The following is a 22,500-nucleotide window of genomic DNA, read 5'->3' as shown; positions in this document are numbered from 1 at the left end:
AACATAAAACTCATAATTCTTCATTGTTTACCACTATAGTGGCGCGACACCTTCACTTTTCACCTCACTGATTTTAACATTCCTAAATGGACTTGATCGAATGGTTAAATTATTAATGTTAATTCTTGGTACTTGTTTTCACCTACTCCACTCTTTTCGCTAATATCAATTACACTAAGCATACACATGATAAAAAAAATGTAACCGCATTGTTAGTTGCCCTAATCTTTATCTGGATACCTCAGATAAATGTTTAATGCATCGCATTTTACAAACTTTAAATTACTTCCGTGACCTGAATGAATAACATTTTACATTAATGCGTTCGAACTATAAAGATTAAAAGTCTAAGTTATTATGCTAAATTAAGTTCATCTACCATTTTGGTTACTATTTTGGCTCAAATTTTAAATATAAAGAGTCTGTCCATTATATCATAGTAAATTCTATCAAATTTGAATTTAGCAACATAGAACACACATAACTACTATTTGAAACTGTACTTTTATTTCAATTATAGGCCAATTTGCATCAAAGGGTTTTTTGATAGCCACTTTGGACAGTATCATGAATTTGACTACGCAATGCTGCATAGAAATTTCCAACATCGATTTGTTAACCAGTATGGAAAACGGACTTCGAAACACCACTTTGCCGACTACATCTTCCAAGTTTCACAGATGATATGGAGAAATACCATTAAAAGGTTTCGTTGCATAACTTATAATAAAAAGATCACAATTAGGAGGAAAAATTTAGAATCTACATGGGGGAGGGTTAGGGGAAAGGTCCTCTTCAATGAAGCCCAGGGGATTTTGTGTTTACACGGAAAAAAATAATTACAAACAGTAAAAAATTGTCAAGATGAACTTCCTCTAAGTAATTGAAGCGTGGGGGAGAGAATGCCGAAGAAATGAGGAAAAATGAAGAGAAGTTAAACATAACAGAGTGACTTTATGGGGGTGTCATGTTGCGAGGTAAGAATGTAAATACATAAATGTGCAATAACAGTGGAAGTGTTAAAAAGTTTCATAATAAAAGAGAAGAGGAAAAGTGAGTAAAATGAAATCTGAATGAAAATCATACGTATTTGGTGGTTGACCTAAGAATTAAGGTATTTTGTAGCTCTACGAATTGGTTTAGAAACGAACTTAGCAGTAATTTGCCGATTTGAAACTGGCTTGCTTTTACACTCGAGGATAACCAGAAGGAATTTGGTTTTGAAACCGAATCTTCAACATCGTTTATAAACATCTAATACTACACATATAGACATTTACATCAAAGGGGGGGGGAGGGGTTTCCTCGGGAGTCGGCAAACGAAACTGTTGTTCCCAGTATAAATTATTTACACCAAATCTAGACAAATTAAGACATAACAATTATCACTTTCAGTAATCTTTTACTGTTTAATTCAAATTCATATGTGGATAGGTACATAAACAACAAATATTTGCCAGATTCGTGTCATATACGATATACAAAACATACATTATCTAATTCTGGACATTTTATTTATATAAACAGCCATCAGAAATTTGTGTCACCAAAAATCGGTCTCATTACGAAATAAAGTTATTGTCTATTCAATAAACCAAATTCACAAAAATCCACTCGGAATTCGATTTCTAAAAGGATGAATGTAAAAAATAAAGTAAGAAATACAATACAATAACACGAAAAAAAAAAAAAAACAGCAATTTATCACGATTTCCACCTCGGAAAAATTTACTGCAAAAATATGCTGAAAGCTGCATTCATTTTGGAAGCGAGGTGCGTCTCAGGGAAAGGACAATTTCGGAATATATAATATGATAGAGGCAGATGACACCGAGGAAGGGGGGGGGGGGGGGGAAGTTATGATGAAGTGGAGAAGAGGAGACCACTTCAGCCAGGTGATTTATGACGGGTTGGGAGATGCCACCAACTTTAGACCAAAGTGCCAAGGGAAATTCTCACAATGGTTTTATTTCTTGTGACTTTTAAAAAGGGGGGGGGGGATTTTTATTTTTATTTTTTCGTAATGGAAAATTTCTTATCTAAATTGAACTGTGTTAATTATAATTTGCGAGTGAGTGCGTAAATTTGGTCTGCATGTATGCTATAAAACGCACACATATATATATATATATATATATATATATATATATATATATATATATATATATATATATACACACACACATTTATATATATACATATATATACACATGTGTGTATGTGCACTGTATGTGCATGTGCGTATATGTCTACACGTGCGTTCGTGTGTGCACGTGATCCAATGGTTAGGATATTCGTCTAACAGGTGAAAATGTTCACGTTCTTTATTAAAGCAAGCCGATGGGGGCATATTATGATAGGCTAAAAGCTATTGTGCCTTTGTTGACCTAACAAGTGAATTATGTACCTGGTAGTCAGTTGATCGTGTTGGGTCGTAACCCAGATGCAGCAGGATTTGGGGTTAGCTGCCTCATCCCGAAAAGATCAAACGAGAAGAGAAGGCTAACATTTTCTGTAGCCACTCTAAAAGGAAAAGCCGTAGGGTATTAAACATATAATTATATACATATGCATCTACATGTATATGCATGCAGTTATGTATAATTTATCTATCAATTGTAAGCTACTAATTTCAAACGCATAGTGGTAGGGATAAACATATATATATATATATATATATATATATATATATATATATATATATATATATATATATATATATATATATATATATATATATATATATATACAATTCACTATATAAAGATGCCCAGAAGTTACACTGTTCTATTCAGCCCTCCTTATTTCACTATATAAAAATGTATGATTTTTCTTTTTTCTATTCCAATGTTTAATTTTATACAACTATGGAAATTACTTATTGAAGTTTGAATCTATATTATGAATAGTTCCATATTCATTTGACTATCCTTGTTCGTCTTTAGAATATTTCCAAAGATTGCTTTCCTACATATTAGTAGTTAAAATTTGGAACCTTAATTGTAGTTCCATACTATACTCAATCTTTTTTTTAATGACGTGCATTTGCACCGACTCGCAGCGGTTCCCTTTTAGCTCGGAAAAATTTCCAGCTATCTGATTGGTTAGAATTGTCTTGTCCAACCAATTAGCGATCAGGAGACTTTTCCGAGCTAGGTGGGCACCCCTGCGAGTCTGCGCAATTTTTTTTTTTTTTTTTTTTTTTTTTTAAGTCCTGGATACCATATTTTGAACACACTGAATTCTATACTACACAAGAAACCCGTCAAGAAAGTTTTATCATTTCCGTTCAAGTAGATCTTGAGATTTTTTGTTTGCAATAATTCTTCATTATCTATGCTTAGAAGACCATGGCCCCCTATTAGAAAGTTAAATCTACTTCACCTAAAAGTGCTCTATGTCAAATGTGATTGAAATACAAAATGTGAAAATATTACGTCAGGCAGGCATACATACATACATACATACATACACCAGACAAACTTTGATCAGAGACGCCAAATAAAGCTTATCACATGAGGCGAACCAAAAAGAAAAAAGGCACAATGTTTTCAAATCGATCACTAACCTTAGCCAAGATAAGGAACCTTCACCTAAATTTCAGTTCTTCTGGTGATATGCGAATGGATAATAATGAAGTTGCAAATAACCACAAAAATTGCACTAAGTGGAGAAGTGTAATACCAGTTTTCCTTAAAATCTCTACAATCTAGTGAATGTCACAACTCACAAAATTAAATCATTATGTTAATTACTATATTTAAATAAATATATGTTTTTTCACATTTGCATTTATCCCCATTGCAGCCTTCCCATTTTTAAAATGTCTTGAGGCATGCAGCTACCTTCCTTACACCATTTTCTTTACTAACGAGCGGAGGTTGGTAACAATTTACAGCTAGGGACCTGCAATACCAAAACACAGTAATTCACCAGTTACCGAAGGTATCCCGTGAAGTCACTTAAAGATGTATACTACGCGCGAGCGTGCATGTGTGCGTGCGTGCGTGTGTGTGTGTATATATATATATATATATATATATATATATATATATATATATATATATATATATATATATATATATATATAAATATAAATATAAATATATATATATATATATATATATATATATATATATATATATATATATATATATATATATATTTCCATTTGAAAATATATGTTCCCTTGTCTGCTTTGTTCTCACATCAAAACTAATTACTTTCACAATATAATTAACATAAATTCCCATGTAAAGAAATCAGTCGACTATCTGTGGTTTAAGTTTCCAATGTCCTATTACTTTTTTGTATGTTTTCGATAAAAACAGATCGATCCATATTTTAGAAGGAAATAAAGAGCATCCCGCCTTGCCAGGATTCAAATGTTAGTTAAAGAGTAACAGGAACTCAGTTATGTGCCATAATTTTTTTTTTATTCTAGGCCCGGTGCTTGGAGCGGGGAGGCCATTCAGCACAGACGTGCAACTGGGGTGAAACTGTCCAACTGCACGAAGTAGTAAAATCTGAGAATATAAACAGCACGATGGAAGAAAGGAAACGGGGACAGAGGTCTATCATAAAGGGGCCCATACACGTTCAAAAAAAAAATCGTCAAAATTTTGCATCAAAATTTTGATGCAAAATTTGAGCGTGTGTGGGACGTTTTGACATCAAACCGTCCCACACACGCTCAAATTTTGCATCAAAATTTTGATATCAAAATTTTTATGCAAAATTTTGACGATTTTTTGGAACGTGTATTTAAACCTTAAGACTAAACAACTGATTTTGAAAACGTAAATATTACAGGAAAAGTATTATCAAGAAACACGGATGTTTTCAGAGTCTGATGCTTTTCTTACTTTAAATATCCTGCGACTTAACACTTCATTTGTCATAGCCATCATATCTACAGTTTTCATTATGATAAGTTTGATTGATCCAAAATTTCCTTTACATTCTCAAAACTCCCTATCATCAACTTATTCCAAAGCTTTTATTACAAGCATGTTCACCACACTAAGTAATTTCTTTTACTTTAACTTCTCGCAAAACTTTCTTATAAAATACATTTAATCCACATCCCCTCTTCCTTGCAAATTACATGAAATAAAAATCAAAATCACAGGCTGCACTTATCCCATTTTACTATGAAATACTATTGTATTCTCAGTTATTATCATTCATATCTCGCATATTGTTTTCATATTGTTTTGTAATTTAATACATTTTCTTTTTCGGGAAGTGTACTTTTTGTCTGCGCGTGTGTTTATGCAACAATAATTTTTTATATAAGCTTCGCAACTTAAAAAATACAAAAGTGATTGCTACGATGAAATTGCTTTATAGTATAACACCTTTCCCTATTATTATTCTCTTATTCTATACCTCTGAAATCTTCCCTTTATCCAGAAATACTTTTCACAGGTCATCCGCTTAGTAGAAAGTCACAGCAATCCCTCAGTTAATGGTGCCCTATTCTTTTTTAAGAGTTTTAGTTATTAATCAGGATATCTAAAATTTACATTAACTACTACCACCTTTGCATTACTCAGATGCACCAGGCTCCCGTTGAGATACTACCGCTTAAGTGTCATGGTTTTTTTTTTTTTTTTTGAGTGGTCAGACAGTACTACATTGGATCCTTCTCGCTGGTTACGGTTCACTTTCGCTTTGCCTATACCCACAGCGAATAGTCTGGCGTATTCTTCACTTATTCTCCTCTGTCCTCATACGCCTGACAACACCGAGATTACCAAATAATTCTTCTTCACCCCAAGGGTTACTGCACTGTAATTGTTCAGTGGACACTTTCCTCTTTTTAAGGGTAGAAGAGACTAGCTATGGTCATCAGCTCTTCTAGGAGAAGGACACTCCAAAAACAAACCATTGTTCTCTAGTCTTGGGTAGTGTCATAGTTTCTGTACCATGGTCTTCCACTGTCTTGGGTTAGAGTTCTCTTGCTTGAGGGTACACTCGGGCATACTGTTCTGTCTTCTTTCTCTTCCTCTTGTTTTGTTAAAGATTTCATAGTTTATATATGCGATATCTATTTTAATACTGTTACTCTTCTCAAAAATCTATATATTTCCTTGTTTCCTTTCCTCACTGAGCTATTTTCCCTGTTGGAGGCCCCGACCTTATAGCATTTTACTTTTCTTTCCTAACTAGGGTTGTATCTTAGCATTTAATAATAATAATAATAATAATAATAATAATAATAATAATAATAATAATAATAATAATAATAATAATACCCGTATGTTTGATTGTCAGCAATTGCACTAATATAAGACCTGTATACAAACGCACACACATATACTGTATATACATATACATCTATGTAAATATATATATATATATATATATATATATATATATATATATATATATATATATATATATATATATATATATATATATATATAATATACACGAGGCCACAAAAATTGTATAGAAATAAAATTTTCATCCTTGAATCTAATCGCATTACCTGGGACCAGATTGAATTAGACCTGACCGCAAAATCCAAGAATATGGTCAAAACGCTGGACTTACAAGGTCAACTAAGCCTGTTGACTGGGAGATTCAATCAGACGTAAAGTCCATCAATCCGTCGGCAGAAAAAAAGAAAAAAGAAATATTGGTCCCAAGGCACCGTCTATAAAGATTTCCTCTGACCAGTGTCTCGTATGAACCGCTGTCAACGGGTCTCCTTTTCATTATATTCTAGAAGACGAATGACTGCTTCTCTCCTTTTACCAATTTCTCAATGGCAATGCACGGTTTCTTACGGATATCCCAAAGGGTTTGCAGACGATATTACGAAATTGAAAGATTTTTCTAAAGGGGTCCTTACAATATTTTGTCTGATCATTGCGGTCTTATTTGTTGAATGCAAATGAAACTCGCCACTATAGGCATTAAAATATTTCCTAAAATGCTTTTAATGAAATCACTTAAAACGTTCAAACAACAAGAATAAAAATAATCGAACATGTAAGAGCTCTTTTATAGGGTTTTTAGGTCTTTTAAATTTGTCTTATAAAAAAGTTGGTATATATCCTGGCACCGAGCCCTCTGAGGTCATCCAGAGCCCAAGTGCATCTAGAGTAAAACCCTAATTATACTGGGAAGTAAACGTTAGAAGAGGTTGCACCGCAAAGTAAAAGTGAGGAAGTAATAACGGAGGTAAATTAGGATATAAAGCAAGAGCGGCTGGAGGCCGGAGGAAGGCTGCCAAATCCCACTAGGAATGACTAGTACCAACGGGACTACCCTCCTACGGAGAACTAAGCCCTTTTTGGAGAAAAAAAAAAAAAAAAAAAAAAAAAAAAAAAAAAAAAAAAAAAAAAAAAAAAAAACCTTAGCCTTCGAAATCATACGAAAATCTTAGAGCATTGCATGCATTTTGTGCAAGAAACGATTAGACTACAACTCGAGGTACCATACTATCTTGTTAAACCCGGAAGTATTATTATCATTATCATTATTATCATAATCATTATAAGCAAAGTTGCAATTTTACTTGAAAAAAATAGAATGATACAAGGTCAAGAGGTCCAACAGGGAAATTAACACTATATGGAGAACGAACTTGAAGTAATAATAAAATACAATAATTTGCGATCAGTAAAATGTATAAGCTAAGTAACAAGCAATGTAACGAGGTTTATGCCATCATACCGTTAAATTTGAGAGTTAATTTTCGATATATTGACATTTCTTTTAGAAAAAATAACAAATATGAACTAGTTTCAGAAATTCACTGATGAAATTTTGACTACTTTGTTTTAATGCCATAAGTATAAACAAAATACAACAAAACGAAAACCATTTAAAGAGGATCTACAATACTAAGCTTTTCTTCTGCATACAAATACTGTATAGGACCAGTAATGAGAGAGGCTGGTCGGCGCTGGAAGACTTGAGTCTGAACAACCTTTATAGCCAATGAAATTAGTTTAAGACTTGAAACGCCAAGATTTTAAAGTTGTGCTTGATAGATACATGCTTTTATGTAGGTAAGTTGATTAAAAAATTGTTCGTTTCGTTGGTTCTCTAACAACGCTGGACTGCGGTTAGATGTGATTACAGTGACATTCTCAATACAAGGTAACACAGACTCAATTTAGGCAATAGTTACAGGGTCTACTTAAAAGTTGCCTTCTAGACTACCCACGTTGTACTTAAGATTCTTTTTTTTTTTTTTTTTTTTTGGGTGTACCCCTTTTTCGCAATGAAATACCCCGATGTTTTATTTTTCTTTCTAAGTGTCCGCTGGCAATCAATAACTTCCATTAAAAGATCATCTGGTGAACCAGAAAACACTGAAAATATACTTCTGCTCTACTTATCTAAAGGTACCCTTTATATCACGTGATACTGTATTAAAATGTAATAATCGACGAAGCGAGGAGAGACATGTAAAAAATATAACCACAACTTCAAAGTGGATAAAACTCAAACAACAAAAAATAAAAGGGCTCATTCAAAATCTGCACAAAGTATGTAAAACATGAGCATTGTTATAAAACCTGCTCACTTTGGCCTACAACATTCCTACTACTAAGTTTGTAAATTTTCGACATGTAACATATAGGGCTAAATCAAAAGCACTGTACATGAAATATTACACAAAAGTATTACGTTAACAAATGAAACCATCAAGTATTTCTATTTATGAAGGTTCAAACTAACCAGATATGCTGCTATCCAAAAATCTGTCGTTCATTAATGCTTCTCTACTCTTCGTATGAAATTGTAATATTTATCTATCTTTTGCTTCTCATTTTCACTGAAATTTGACTATGATCAAATTAGCCATTTTCAAAGACACTAAACAGAAAGTGAAAACCAATGATACGCTGATAAGACAACGAAAGTTACAAGTTACCACCGATATCACTACAGTGCTCCAAAAGACAGGAAAAATGCAATGTTCGAAATATGGATAAGAAAAAATAAACATAAAAAATAAAAAATGGACGAGGAAGTGGTCTTATAAGGCATCTTGAAATCTTAGCTGTTACAAAAAAAAACACTGAACGAGAGTCAAATAAGAAGAAACACAGGAGCATCATGAAACTTTTCAAAGAATATTACACTAGACATAACTAATACCATGCTCATAGAATCACATGAGAAAGGATCAGGTTTTTGCATTATTGCTCTTAAAGTAAGTTTCAGGAACTTATCAATTCTGGATAGTGATTATCTTAAGCTTAACTATCGAAGGCAAGACACCTTTGCTCCAGGAGCTAATCTCATACAGGGAAAGTGTGTTCCCCTGCAATAAGACGAATAAATCATAAGGATTTGGGGGGATTTACCATCCATTGCTAACAGACATTGATGCTGTCACTTCCCCAATCCAGGTAAAAAAATATCGCAGATATCTTCATCAGTTACAAGACCCTTTTGCCTTTGCATCTTCTACAGTAAAAGAGACAGAATAGAACATAAGGTTATAAAAAGGGGTGGATATTTTACCCAAGAAGAACAAAGGAGTAACATATATATTTAAACAAACACTTTCTTTCATCTGTTGAGTCACAATTTGTGTTTACAGTACTTTTCTTTATGACAGATTTTTTTTTCAGATTGAAGAGTTGAACCTGCTTGCTAGACCTCATAGTTATAAAGATACTCTTTGTTTTTGGAATTTCGGATTATTATTATTATTATTATTATTATTATTATTATTATTATTATTATTATTATTTATTATTATTATTATTATTATAATTATTATTATTATCGAAAAAAAAACTATATTCATCCCATTTAATCATAAAATCAACAAATTACAAAACGGCCTTTTATAGAATAAAATAAAAAAATACTGAACCTCAACAGAATGTAACCACAACTTAGCGAGATGCAATCTAGTTCTTGAACTTTCAAGACTAAAGCTTTTGTTATGGAATTACACCACCGTAACTCTTTATATGCAATCTCAAAGTAGCAATCAATGCAGTAGAGAATTGGTGGGGGGAGGGGTTAAAGGTTGGTAGAAATGAGAGAATGATTGTAGAACCAGCATGGGGAAATATTTTGCACGTATTGTGTGAAAGATTTGTGGTAAAGGAAAGCCCCACAAAAATAGTAAGCGTCTGGTGTTGGGAAAAAAAATTGACAGCCTCGCATATCAATATAGTTATGATACATCTGATAAGATTTGCGTACGTAAAAATCTCAGGAACATAGAACATCGGTAAATGGGCAAGAAGATAAAATATGAACGGTATGAAGAAAAAAGTCTATAACATTTCGTGTACAACATCCAAAGAAGTGAATCATATAGAAAACGTATTCTTAACTATATGATATGAACAAATATATTCAAGATCCCCGTTATAATGCACCCACACACCTTGAAAACGGTTATATAACCCATATAGCTTCCAATGGGAACTACAGAAGAAGGCAAGGTCAAACCTCATTGAGCTGGATTTTAACGATGCACAGGATGTTAATCAATGTAATTATCGATTGTTGTTCCCTAAAAGAAAGATTAGTAAATAACTGAAGGTAATAGAAAATAGACTGAGATTGATGATCAGGCGTGGAAGCAATGCCACTAACGAGAGCTCCTCACTTCATATTTATTGGCCCAACTTTCTCGTATATTTTACTTTCTGAAGTATCACAATGGGTGCTTGGGGAGTTGGGTCAACCAGCCGCCTAAAAGCTATTTGACATCGACACACACAAATCCCAATATAGACATGAGAAACATTCTGGCCATACATCGATGTATTTCATGAACTCTCATTAGAATAAATGATAAAGAAAACTATTTACACCTGATTTAAGATCAAAGGTTGAATCAACAAATAATATGGAAAGAAAAACCCTCGAATGATTTCAAATATAAAAACAACCAAAACATAAAAGTGAATGAAAGACAAACACTAATAAACATTTACCTTTACGAACCTGCCAAAACACTCACATACACTTAAAGGAAACTTCGACTTCCTCTCAAAACTTCAAAAAGACAGAATGGGCAACAACTGCACAGAAGCCAAAAACACCGTAACTAGAACAATTAAATTTCAATTGACGAATAACTGCGAAAACTTCGAGGTTTGCCTGGATGATTTCTTCCCAGGATTCAATCACACGAACTGTTGACAGACGACACAGTGAATGTCCCGAAAAGAGTCCTTCAGAAGAGCCATTCAAAAACAATTTCTGGAGCTCGAAGAAAGTTTCTCTCCTGGTGCCACACAAACACTAGTGAAGTGGAAAGAATGCACTCTGTGGAATTTTTCCTTAATGGTCAAAACGTCTGTGGATACTGACAAAAGAAAAGGCATTTTATAGCAGAAAAAACTAGGCTAGTTATCAAAGAGAGAGAGAGAGAGAGAGAGAGAGAGAGAGAGAGAGAGAGAGAGAGAGAGAGAGAGAGAGAGAGAGAGAGAGTGTTTATGGAGTTAACACACAAGATCGCACCTAAAATCAAATTGCAATGCAAGTAAGATAAAATTCAAGTGTCTATTTGAAAAAATGAAATGTTCTGCAACCAACTTCAAGTCATTAGAAGTATTAGATCATAAACTCATTTTTGTTACCAGTTTTCAAGTACTATGTCGGTTTTCTGACTAAATCAAGACAAATCGTCTAAGTTTCCGAATGATCTAATTGAAAAACTTGAAAAACTATGTCATTTCAAACTTCCTATCTTTCTTATTTTCTCATACCACGTGAGCATATTACAATACTTACTCCAATATATACTGTATATTTTCTAATCACTGGTAATTTCTATTTCGTTCTACCTCTTTTTTTTTCGCTATCTCATCAGCACCCGCACTCATATCTTTTTGCAGTTGCACTCGAAAAAGCAGGAGTTTAAATTCCCTAAAAGACTTAAATTCTAAATTAAATGTACTGCAAGACTCCAACAGAGGGGACAAAGGGTAAAAATAGTAACGATTTTTTTTTCAACACATGAGGAATAAGAGCTAAATTCTAATTTCAACAAGAATGTAATGTTAATTTCAGCGAGAGAAACTAAAGATAATTTGTCAGTCTTCAGCACAGTTGAAAGTTAACTTTTAATAGTCTTACGATATCAAAGAGACAACAGTTATCTTTAGTTGTTATAACATTGAACTACACCTAGGGTTGTGGTGACCGAGGTGGTAACGTTCCGGACTGTTGAACGCCCGCTTGTGGTTCGAGTCCCGCTCGAACTCGTTTGTCTTTTTGGTCCCTACAACCTCACCATCCTTGTGAGGTAAGGATGGGGGGTTTAAGGGAGCCTATATGAGTCATCAGCCGCCACTGCCTTGCCCTCCTTGGTCTTAGCTTGGGTGCTAATCATATGTATATATGGTCAGTCTCTAGGTCAATGTCCAGTTCGATAGGGCAATGTCACTGTCCCTTGCCTCTGCCATTCATGGGCGGCCTTTAAACATTTAAGGTAATGTACAATTCTATAGTGGGATGTTATATATAACCTTAATGTTCATGTTATGTGGCAACACAGATCAGAATAAGTAGTCAGAACAAAGAGAAAGGTGTAGTGCCTCGAGATAGCAAATTGATATCCCTTTAAGACGAGACAAAAATATTTTAGCTATTTATAAGCGCATACGAATTACACCTGTGGGTTTTTTCTGTCTAGAAAATAAAAAAATTACTCCGCTTACAAAACTTAGTCATATTCATTGAGAAGGATTTGGTGATTAAATGTCAAATGTTCTGGCAATCCAGGTCATTAGAAGGAATATCATTATTAGCTATAATACATAAATCTATTTGACTTATAAAATCTGCAGTAATTGACGATCTACACCGAAAATTTAGAACATTATCATAAGAGAGAATTATATAATTCTTGACATTATCTAATAAAAAAAAAGTGCTCTGAGCGATTATTTTACTTTTCTTTAAATAGATAACAATTTAATTTCTATTTAGAATGGTTAAATTTAATGCACTCGATAAAATGAAATATAGATTATAACAGCATAAATATCATCTATCGCGTATATAGATGGAACAGTTTACAAACAAATGCCGGAATACATAAGAAAAAAACAGTAAGTCACTAAAAAGCTAAGTATTCAGAACATTCTCTCTGAAAAACAAAGATAACTCAGAAAAAATGTTGAAATCAAAACGGAAGTCTTAGGAGAAACTTTCAGATACTTACCAAGAATGGCATCCTTAGCCGTCTGTGACGTGCATGTCTGATAGTGCTGGCTTAACCAAACCACGCCTAGGATAACCCATACCAACTCGGCCAACAATATACCTGGAATATAGAGAATGAAAATTTTAGAAAAAAAATATGAAATCTGTAACCCTTTCAGTCATCATGGAAATTTACATGAAATGTTTAAAAGCTTCTTGTAATGTTTCTAAACGTGGAACTGAAAATATAGAAAAATAGGAAACGTAAGGGTAACCCATTTCCTTGAAGAGGCCAAAACATCAACAGTAAATCAAAAGCGAGTAACTCAGTTTCTTAAACAACTATAGACTTGAGAGAGAGAGAGAGAGAGAGAGAGAGAGAGAGAGAGAGAGAGAGAGAGAGAGAGAGGAGAGAGAGAGAGAGAGAGAGAGAGAAGGGGGGGGGTCTGTTGTAACATTCTTAAAGTAAGTCAGACAACCATGTAAGATATTAGATATTATCATTATTATTATTATTATTATTATTATCATTACTTGCTAAGCTACAACCTTAGTTGAAAAAGCATGGAAAATAGCCCAGTGAGGAAAGGCAAGGAAAATTAAAATATTTCAAGAACAGTGACAACAATAAAATAAATATTTCCTACATAAACCATAAAAACTTTAACAAAACAATAGGAAGAGAAACTATAAAGAACTGTGTGCCCGAGTGTACCATCAAGCAAGAAAACTCTAACCAAGTTATAGGCAAAAGGGCAAAAAACTTCATAAGGTTAGCTTTGAATACACCGTAAAACCGTTACCACCATTTTAAGGAATGGAAACCTAACAAAATATAAAAGAGGTGGTTCCTGAAAAAGAACTCGAATGTTATTGACCCTTTTGAAAGCATTTACAGAAAAAAGATAAGTGAAATACGCCTCCTTCATCTCCCCTTCATAATAAAAACTACGTGTTTTATGGCTATATATAATATATATATATATATATATATATATATATATATATATATATATATATATATATATATATATATATATAATATATATATATATATATATATATATATATATATATGTCTGTGTGTATATAGAAACATATATGTATATATACATATATATAAACATATATATATATATATATATATATATATATATATATATATATATATATATATATATGTATGTATATATACACACACACACATTATATATATATATATATATATATATATATATATATATATATATATATATATATATATATATATATATATATATATATATATATATATATATACAAACACTATATCTGTCACGCTCAGCTCCATGCCATTTCCAGCCGTCTAAACACAATCAAATTGCCGAAACTGCCAGGTTGTAGTTAGAATAGGTGGAGGGGGTAGGAAGGGTTGAATCTGTGTGAGTGCGTGTCAGTGCATATATAAATATCTAGTCTTTTTGACGGATCGGGTACACCAGTATTTAAATATTAACTTTCTTGTAATCTGCACTATAAGGTAAATAAAGGGAAATGTAATTTTGCATTCTCTAAAAATCATCCAAAATATTTCAATATGATTAAACTTTTTCGTTGCCAAGAAACGTGAGGATTAACTTAATTAATCCCTAAATTGAACGATCTAAGATGAAATACTCTCCCTCGATGAGGTAAGGACGACATATAAAATTCTCCGAAGCAATTTTCGAAAGCCAATTAAAAACATATTAAAAACGCAATGGCTGTAAAAGTCTACTTCACAGGACAGATTACAAAGCGGGATAAAGGCGGTTTCCTTAATACTAGATCAGCTCATTTAATGAGTTAAGGCATCAAAGGACTCAATTCAAACTTTTTACATCTTGCCCAGGATAACTCTTGGTGGGGGAGAGCTGTGGAATCATCACCATTTGAATGATACGCCTCTTATCATCATCATCACTACTCTTGGGCCTTCTTTGATAGTTCCTCTTCTTTTTCTTTCTATTTTTTATTTTGAGTATTTTCCTCTCTCTATCATTACACACACACATATACACAAACAAACACACATATATTCACAAACAAACACACAATCATACACACACACACATATATATATATATATATATATATATATATATATATATATATATATATATATATATATATATATATATATATATATACAGTATATATATACAGTATATATATATATATATATATATATATATATATATATATATATATATATATATATCTTCGATATAAAAATATAAACTTTTACATTAATCTTATGCGAGATTCAATTACTTCAGTATTATGTGAAATTGCAATTGTCGATTTGACAAGATAAATACCAGTCTCACAATATCATGAACACAAAAATCATAACATTGTCGTGGAAGAATATCAAATGTCTTTATGTTCTACATTTATGGCCTTAATCTTATTTGCATTAGCAGCATGAATCATTATTTTTCGTCATTTGTTCAGTAAACAAAAATCTTATCTAAATTCATTTAACTATTAAAAAAAAAAAAAAAAAAATCAAAATCAAACAATGCCTAAATTGCGTTTTATGGCATCTAAGAGTCTTGGTAGTACAAATTACAATGTTAATTCAAATTTCATATAATCTTACGATGTGAACTATGAAGCGATTTTATTTATTTAGTTTTTCTTTACAACAAAAACAACAACAACCTAAGAGCATTTATCATCTCCTAGCCGCCGTACACACACACAGACATACACACATTGCAAGAATGAATCTGCTAATACAGTAGCATCTCAGACGAGACACAAAGAAATGGATTAGTACTGCTGCGAAGAAGGATGGCCCAAGGCCTTAAATATGCAAATCCTCTCTGATGCGCATTAACACATAAATCAAGAGTCATTCACTCGGAATGAAAGAAAAAAATTAAACCTTAATAGAATTTTAATGAGGCCCATGTATAGAGGAAAATACAGAAAACAATTTCATTCCATAACAAAAAAAAAAAAAAAAAAAAAAAAAAAAACTACAAAAATTTTAAACAAGTAATTACTTTGGCAAACGAAACGAAGTATTATTATATGAGCAATAGGTCCATCAACTTTTTTTTCCATTTCTTTTTTTTCTTCTATTTCGAGCTCAAATCATAAAAGAAAGTAAGGGAACTAAATTTTCGCCTGAGTAAAGATTTCGTTAACGACACGAAGCGAGCAGTTTCTAAACTTTAAAGAAAGTTATGAACTTCCAAATTAAATACAAAAAAAAAGAAAAAGAAAAAAAAAGAGTAAAAATCGAGAACGGGAAGACGAGCAGGAGCAAGATTCTTTTCCAATAAATCAGATCAGAAAAAGATAAGAAATGAAAGAGAGTAGCAGCGCCAACGTCAGATTAATCCTATTTAGCGACAAAATGACTCAAAACGTCGCTTTGCGAAGAAGGAGCTTTTGAAGAATAACATCATTGTGAGATTTCTTTTCTTGAAATCTCCTTGTGTAATTTGAGTTCTTATTTAATGGGCGGTATCCATCCATGGCTAAAAGGGGCATCATTCACTGTTATGCTCTTTGAGAGAATAAAATCTATTTCTCTGCTTAATGAAATCTTCCTCCCGCCAGAGGACGTATATCCACTATTGAATTTTAGTTCGGAAATATCACTGTTTATATTGCTATATTTATAATATAGCATTATGGAAAGCTACTTTTGCGCTATTCCCACACTTAGATATCAGTGCAGATATATATATATATATATATATATATATATATATATATATATATATATATATATATATATATATATATATATATATATATATATATATCTCAAATAAACCATATATATTAATACATTAAAGTCTGGATTCTCTTAATGACCTCGGGATCAGAGCCCCAGGCGAAATCACTCAAAGACTATAATATCTGACCGGCCGGGTTTCGAACCCTGGTCCAGGATACCTGTATAACATTGACCATACCACTCAGCCACGAGTGAAGTGGTCAATCTCATACAGGTATCCTGGACCAGGGTTCGAAACCCGGCCGGTCAGATTCTATAGTCTTCGAGTTATTTCGCCTGAGGCTCTGATCACGAGGTCGTTAAGAGAATCCAGACTTTAATGCATTAATATATATGGCTTATATGAAATATGAAAAACATGTTTAAATGTGCAAAATTTATCACACACACAAGCACACACACACACACACACACACATATATATATATATATATATATAATATATATATATATATATATATATATATATATATATATATATATATATCCAGTATATATATATATATATATATATATATATATATATATATATATATATATTATATATATATATATATATATTATATATATATATATATAAATTAGCATCCTTCATCTGATATTTCAGTGAAAGTTAGCATCCTTCATTAGATATTACAATAAAAATTAATATCTTTCATCAGATATTGCGATAAAAATTAGCATCCTTCATTAGATATCGCAATATAAATTTGCATCCTTCATTAGATATTGCAATAAAAAATAGCCTCCATCAGATAATGCAATGAAATTAGCAACCTTCATAATATATTGCAATAAAAATGTGCAGCCTTCATCAGATATTGCAATAAAAATTACCATCCTTCATCAGATATTGCAATAAAAATTAACATCCTTCATTAGACATTGCAGTAAAAATTTGCATCCTTCATCAGATATTGCAATAAAAATCAGCATCTTTCGTTAGATATTGCAATAAAAATTTGCATTCTTCAACAGATATTGCAATAGGCTATTGGCTTAAGGGGTAATAGAAACGCCATTTATCCGTTTCTGCAATAAAAAATTTCTAAAATTTCTTGCCTTTCTGCTGTGTTCTTTAATAATCATCACCGCGCATACCTTTATTATGGGAGTCATAAACTGTCAGCCTTTGTAACTAATGTCGATCATTAGAATTAATAGAGTGTAATAAATATGCAAATGATAGACAAACAGTATTTTATAATAGTTCCGCTGTAAGCTGAACAACACAAGAGCCAAATGCAGCGAAATTCCAGAGTAGGAATCCCTAAGTTACTTAAAACTTTCCAGAAAACGGATCTTCAAACCTAAAATACGCTATTACGTTCGGGAAACAGTAAAAGATAATGATAACGCCAGGATTAGCCTCTAACTGCTGAGAATAAAAATAACAATCTTACGAAAATAACACTTGCCTCTGCATTCCGGGTCAAAAAAAAAAAAAAAAAAAAAAAAAAAAAAAAAAAAAAAAAAAAAAAAAAATTTAAAATTAAGTGCCAATATACCCCACAACCATCTCTCTCTCTCTCTCTCTCTCTCTCTCTCTCTCTCTCTCTCTCTCTCTCTCTCTCTCTCTCTCTCTCTCTCTCGTCCTTATCTATATATCTCTTATGGAAAAGATATGAAATGACATTTCCCTCTCCATATCGATCTGACTCAATCTCACACTTTCGCTAACTCGCTGGAAAAAAATAGCCGGGAAAATTCTCCTCTGGAACACAGACGTAAATCATTTTAATAAATACAGCACCAAATCAGAAAATTTTAACGAAAAAAAGGAACTCTGAGAAATAATGGCAATTTGTACCCGTTGCTGCCTGCGGTCGAGAACCAGCCAACTTTAAGAGGGACTTTTCAAGCGAAAGACGTTTTCCTCTGTCAGCTGTTCTTTGCCGTCTATTTAAAGCATGAGTGAGGTTAACAGCAGCTCTTTGTAACAGCTTTTCTTTGTGGACGTCACAACGTCATCATTTATTCTTACTGGATTTAAAGAATCATACAAAAAAGGGTCTTAATGAAATTCAAACTCATTTTCATCATTCCAAATTTTATTAGAAATGTTAATCTAAAGTGTACAATATTTAACTGAAAGTGTAAATGAAAGTGAGAGATATGAATGATTTGTGAAAGAAAAATAGGAGAATTTTAGATTCCTTTTCCTCTTTTAACTCATATATTCACATGAGTATGTAAGCATATAAATGCATATTCATATACGTTTGGGTTCATATAGCGCTTAATGACTTTCTCGGTCCCAGCTCTTGGGCTTTTGCCTTAAACTCCATATATCATAATTATCACCATCTCTCCTTGTTAATCGACGTGCAGTATTCTACCTCCCATAATACAGCATAATGGAGACCCACGACTTCCAGTGTCTGTCTTAGCGGCCGTCTGTCCTTTACCATTTTACCTTTCCAAATTCACTGCCATTTCCTCGACACATTCCAGTTTATGTTTCCATTCCAGTTTCATTCTCAGCCTTAATTATCGCGAGTGGAAACCATTACTTTAATGACGCAAAACGACCCATTTACTCCCTTTTATGTTCCCAAATAACAACTACAGATGCACAAAAGCGAAAGCCTCAAAAATATTATAGTTCTGCAGAATGCTACTCTGAAAGGGCAGAGGTCGCGCATGGATGCAGTTCTCTCTGGGGAGGGAGTATCTATGAAAGCTTCAGTCCGACAGAGAGAGAGAGAGAGAGAGAGAGAGAGAGAGAGAGAGAGAGAGAGAGATAACTTTCAACCTTTCCTATCAAAGCTGTGCGATGAATAATCTACACGAGTTTTAATTGTAACAGATTAATCATGTCGCCTTACATTGCAAGTAAGAGCAAATGACGTTATTTTCTGCTTTTAAATTTTATTTCTTTATCAAATACAGTTCCTTTACCAAAGGGGATATTATCTCTAGTTGCTTCACCACAGGTATATGGAGAAACTAATTAATTCTTCTTTCATATATAAACTCGCTTAAAAACACTTCAAATGGATATAGTCATGAAGCAAGTGAAAAAATTAAAGTCATTAACAAACAAGTAACTATATTCCCAATTTATGCTGTCTGACGTAAAAATGTTGTTGCAATTACACGCCCACACACACTGAACAAAAGGAAATTAAATTTCCCACAAAGGGAAACTTCTAGTCTAGGGGATATTCCATTTTATATGGCTTGCTTTTTATTCCATCAAACTCCATTTACAGTTAAAATTTTAAAAAACATTTGATGGGTTTACAATTTTTTTCTTTCTTTTATAGATGAAAACGTAGTAATACTGTTATTGTGATCTTGATCCATGTCTGAGAGTATTTATATTAAATGCCATTCGCCTATTAGTCATTTCTATACGTCCAGATTATTTTTACATGTTTGAATAAAAGCATGAATGTTCTTGACATATGTCATTTGCTTTACTGTATTTAGAGAAATCTAAGAATCACAGCTTTTAAATGTCTGATGGGAGGTTATACAGTCCTTTGTGATAGCATGCTACTTTGATCTCCAATTTCTTCAATTATTAAGATGAAATATAATTTAACCAAATCCGACAAACTCCAAAGTTCAAACAGACACAAAATCAATCTCTCTCTCTCTCCTCTCTCTCCTCTCTCTCTCTCTCTCTCTCTCTCTCTCTCTCTCTCTCTCTCTCTCTCTCTCTCTAAGTATAAGGCTGCATCTGTCAGGAAATCAATCTTACTAAAATCTTCCCTCTTTCAAGAGGCATACTATATCTTCCTTTTGGGATCAGAACCACCTCACCTCATCTTTCATACTTTAAATGATTTGTTATAGAGTTCCTGAGAGTATTAAGAAAAAATATTGCGTAATATGAATCCCAGTAAAAAAAAATAACAATGTAGAAAAAAATAATGGAGTCAAATTATCCGTAGGTACATTTAAATTGAAACGGTACAGCACTATAGAGGTTTTATTACCTGTGACCGTAATTGAAGTATTGGCTGTCCGAATATAACTTTCAAAAAATATACATAATCAACCCCTGGAAATTATAAAGAAATATTAAATTTGCTGTTATCATATCTTCCATAAGGCCAGAATTTATAGCTATTAAAAACATATATTGAACAAAAAACTCGGCAAGTAAAGAATGAATCCTACGTTCGTGTTATTCTTCTAATTAAGGGTAACCATTATATTCACTCTCATATAAACAATTCAAAATCGTCATTCAAGTCTCACTGAAAACTTGACAGATATTATCCCGATTAACTTTGGGGACATTCCCGTCGTTCAGCCCAGGGCCCTGGCTCTCTCCCCACGAATCCGTACCCAAATAAGCAAACTGAATGTATCTTGGTTTAGGCATTGGAACTGCGAGTACATAAGGTCCCTAGGTCTCTCTCGCTCCCTTATATCACCGTTATTTGAATATCTATACAACCTTCAGGGAAATAAAACCGTGTTGAATGTGCTGTGCAAAGTGTTTAGAATAAGATTCAAGACTTGTTGAAAGTATTTAGAATAAGATTCGAGGTTTGCTGCAAGTGTTTAGAATAAAATTCGAGGCTTGCTGCAAGTATTTAGAATAAGAGGCTTGCTGCAAGTGTTTAAAATAAGATACGAAAGTTGTTTAAAGTATTTAGAATAAGATTCGAGGTTTGATGCAAGTGTTTAGAATAAGATTCGAGGCTTGCTGCAAGTGTTTAGAATGAGATTCGAGGCTTGTTGCAAGTGTTTAGAATAAAATTTGAGGCTTGCTGCAAGTGTTTAGAATAAGATTCGAGGCTTGCTGCAAGTGTTTAGAATGAGATTCGAGGCTTGTTGCAAGTGTTTAGAATAAAATTTGAGGCTTGCTGCAAGTGTTTAGAATAAGATTCGAGGCTTGTTGCAAGTGTTTAGAATAAAATTCGAGGCTTGCTGCAAGTATTTAGAATAAGAGGCTTGCTGCAAGTGTTTAGAATAAGATACGGAAGTTGTTTAAAGTATTTAGAATAAGATTCGAGGTTTGATGCAAGTGTTTAGAATAAGATTCGAGGCTTGCTGCAAGTGTTTAGAATGAGATTCGAGGCTTGCTGCAAGTGTTTAGAATAAAATTTGAGGCTTGCTGCAAGTGTTTAGAATAAGATTCGAGGCTTGCTGCAAGTGTTTAGAATGAGATTCGAGGCTTGTTGCAAGTGTTTAGAATAAAATTTGAGGCTTGCTGCAAGTGTTTAGAATGAGATTCGAGGCTTGTTGCAAGTGTTTAGAATAAAATTTGAGGCTTGCTGCAAGTGTTTAGAATAAGATTCGAGGCTTGCTGCAAGTGTTTAGAATGAGATTCGAGGCTTGCTGCAAGTGTTTAGAATAAGATTCGAGGCTTGTTAAAAGTGTTTAGAATAAGATACGAAAGTTGTTTAAAGTATTTCAAATAAGATTCGAGGCTTGCTGCAAGTGTTTAGAATAAGATTCGAGGGTTGCTGCAAGTGTTTAGAATAAGATTCGAGGGTTGCTGCAAGTGTTTAGAATAAGATACGAAAGTTGTTTAAAGTGTTTAGTATAAGATTCGGGGACTTGTCTAAAGTGCTTAGAATAAGATTCAAAATTGTTTAAAATGTTAA

General features: G+C 32.8%; 1 protein-coding gene across 1 annotated transcript in view; it reads right to left on the bottom strand.

Moving 5' to 3' along the window:
* Positions 1-22,500, bottom strand: part of LOC137620689 (diacylglycerol lipase-alpha-like) — a 788,256-nt gene that overhangs the window by 142,189 nt on the left and 623,567 nt on the right. The window contains 1 exon segment of the mRNA XM_068351035.1: positions 13,172-13,273. Within this exon segment, the coding sequence (XP_068207136.1) occupies positions 13,172-13,273 (102 nt within the window).

This window comes from Palaemon carinicauda, chromosome 27 (assembly GCF_036898095.1).
Source record: "Palaemon carinicauda isolate YSFRI2023 chromosome 27, ASM3689809v2, whole genome shotgun sequence".
NCBI classification, from domain to species: Eukaryota; Metazoa; Arthropoda; class Malacostraca; order Decapoda; family Palaemonidae; genus Palaemon; species Palaemon carinicauda.
The sequence above is the reverse complement of the archived record's forward strand: the minus strand, read 5'-3'. Positions and strand labels throughout refer to the sequence as shown.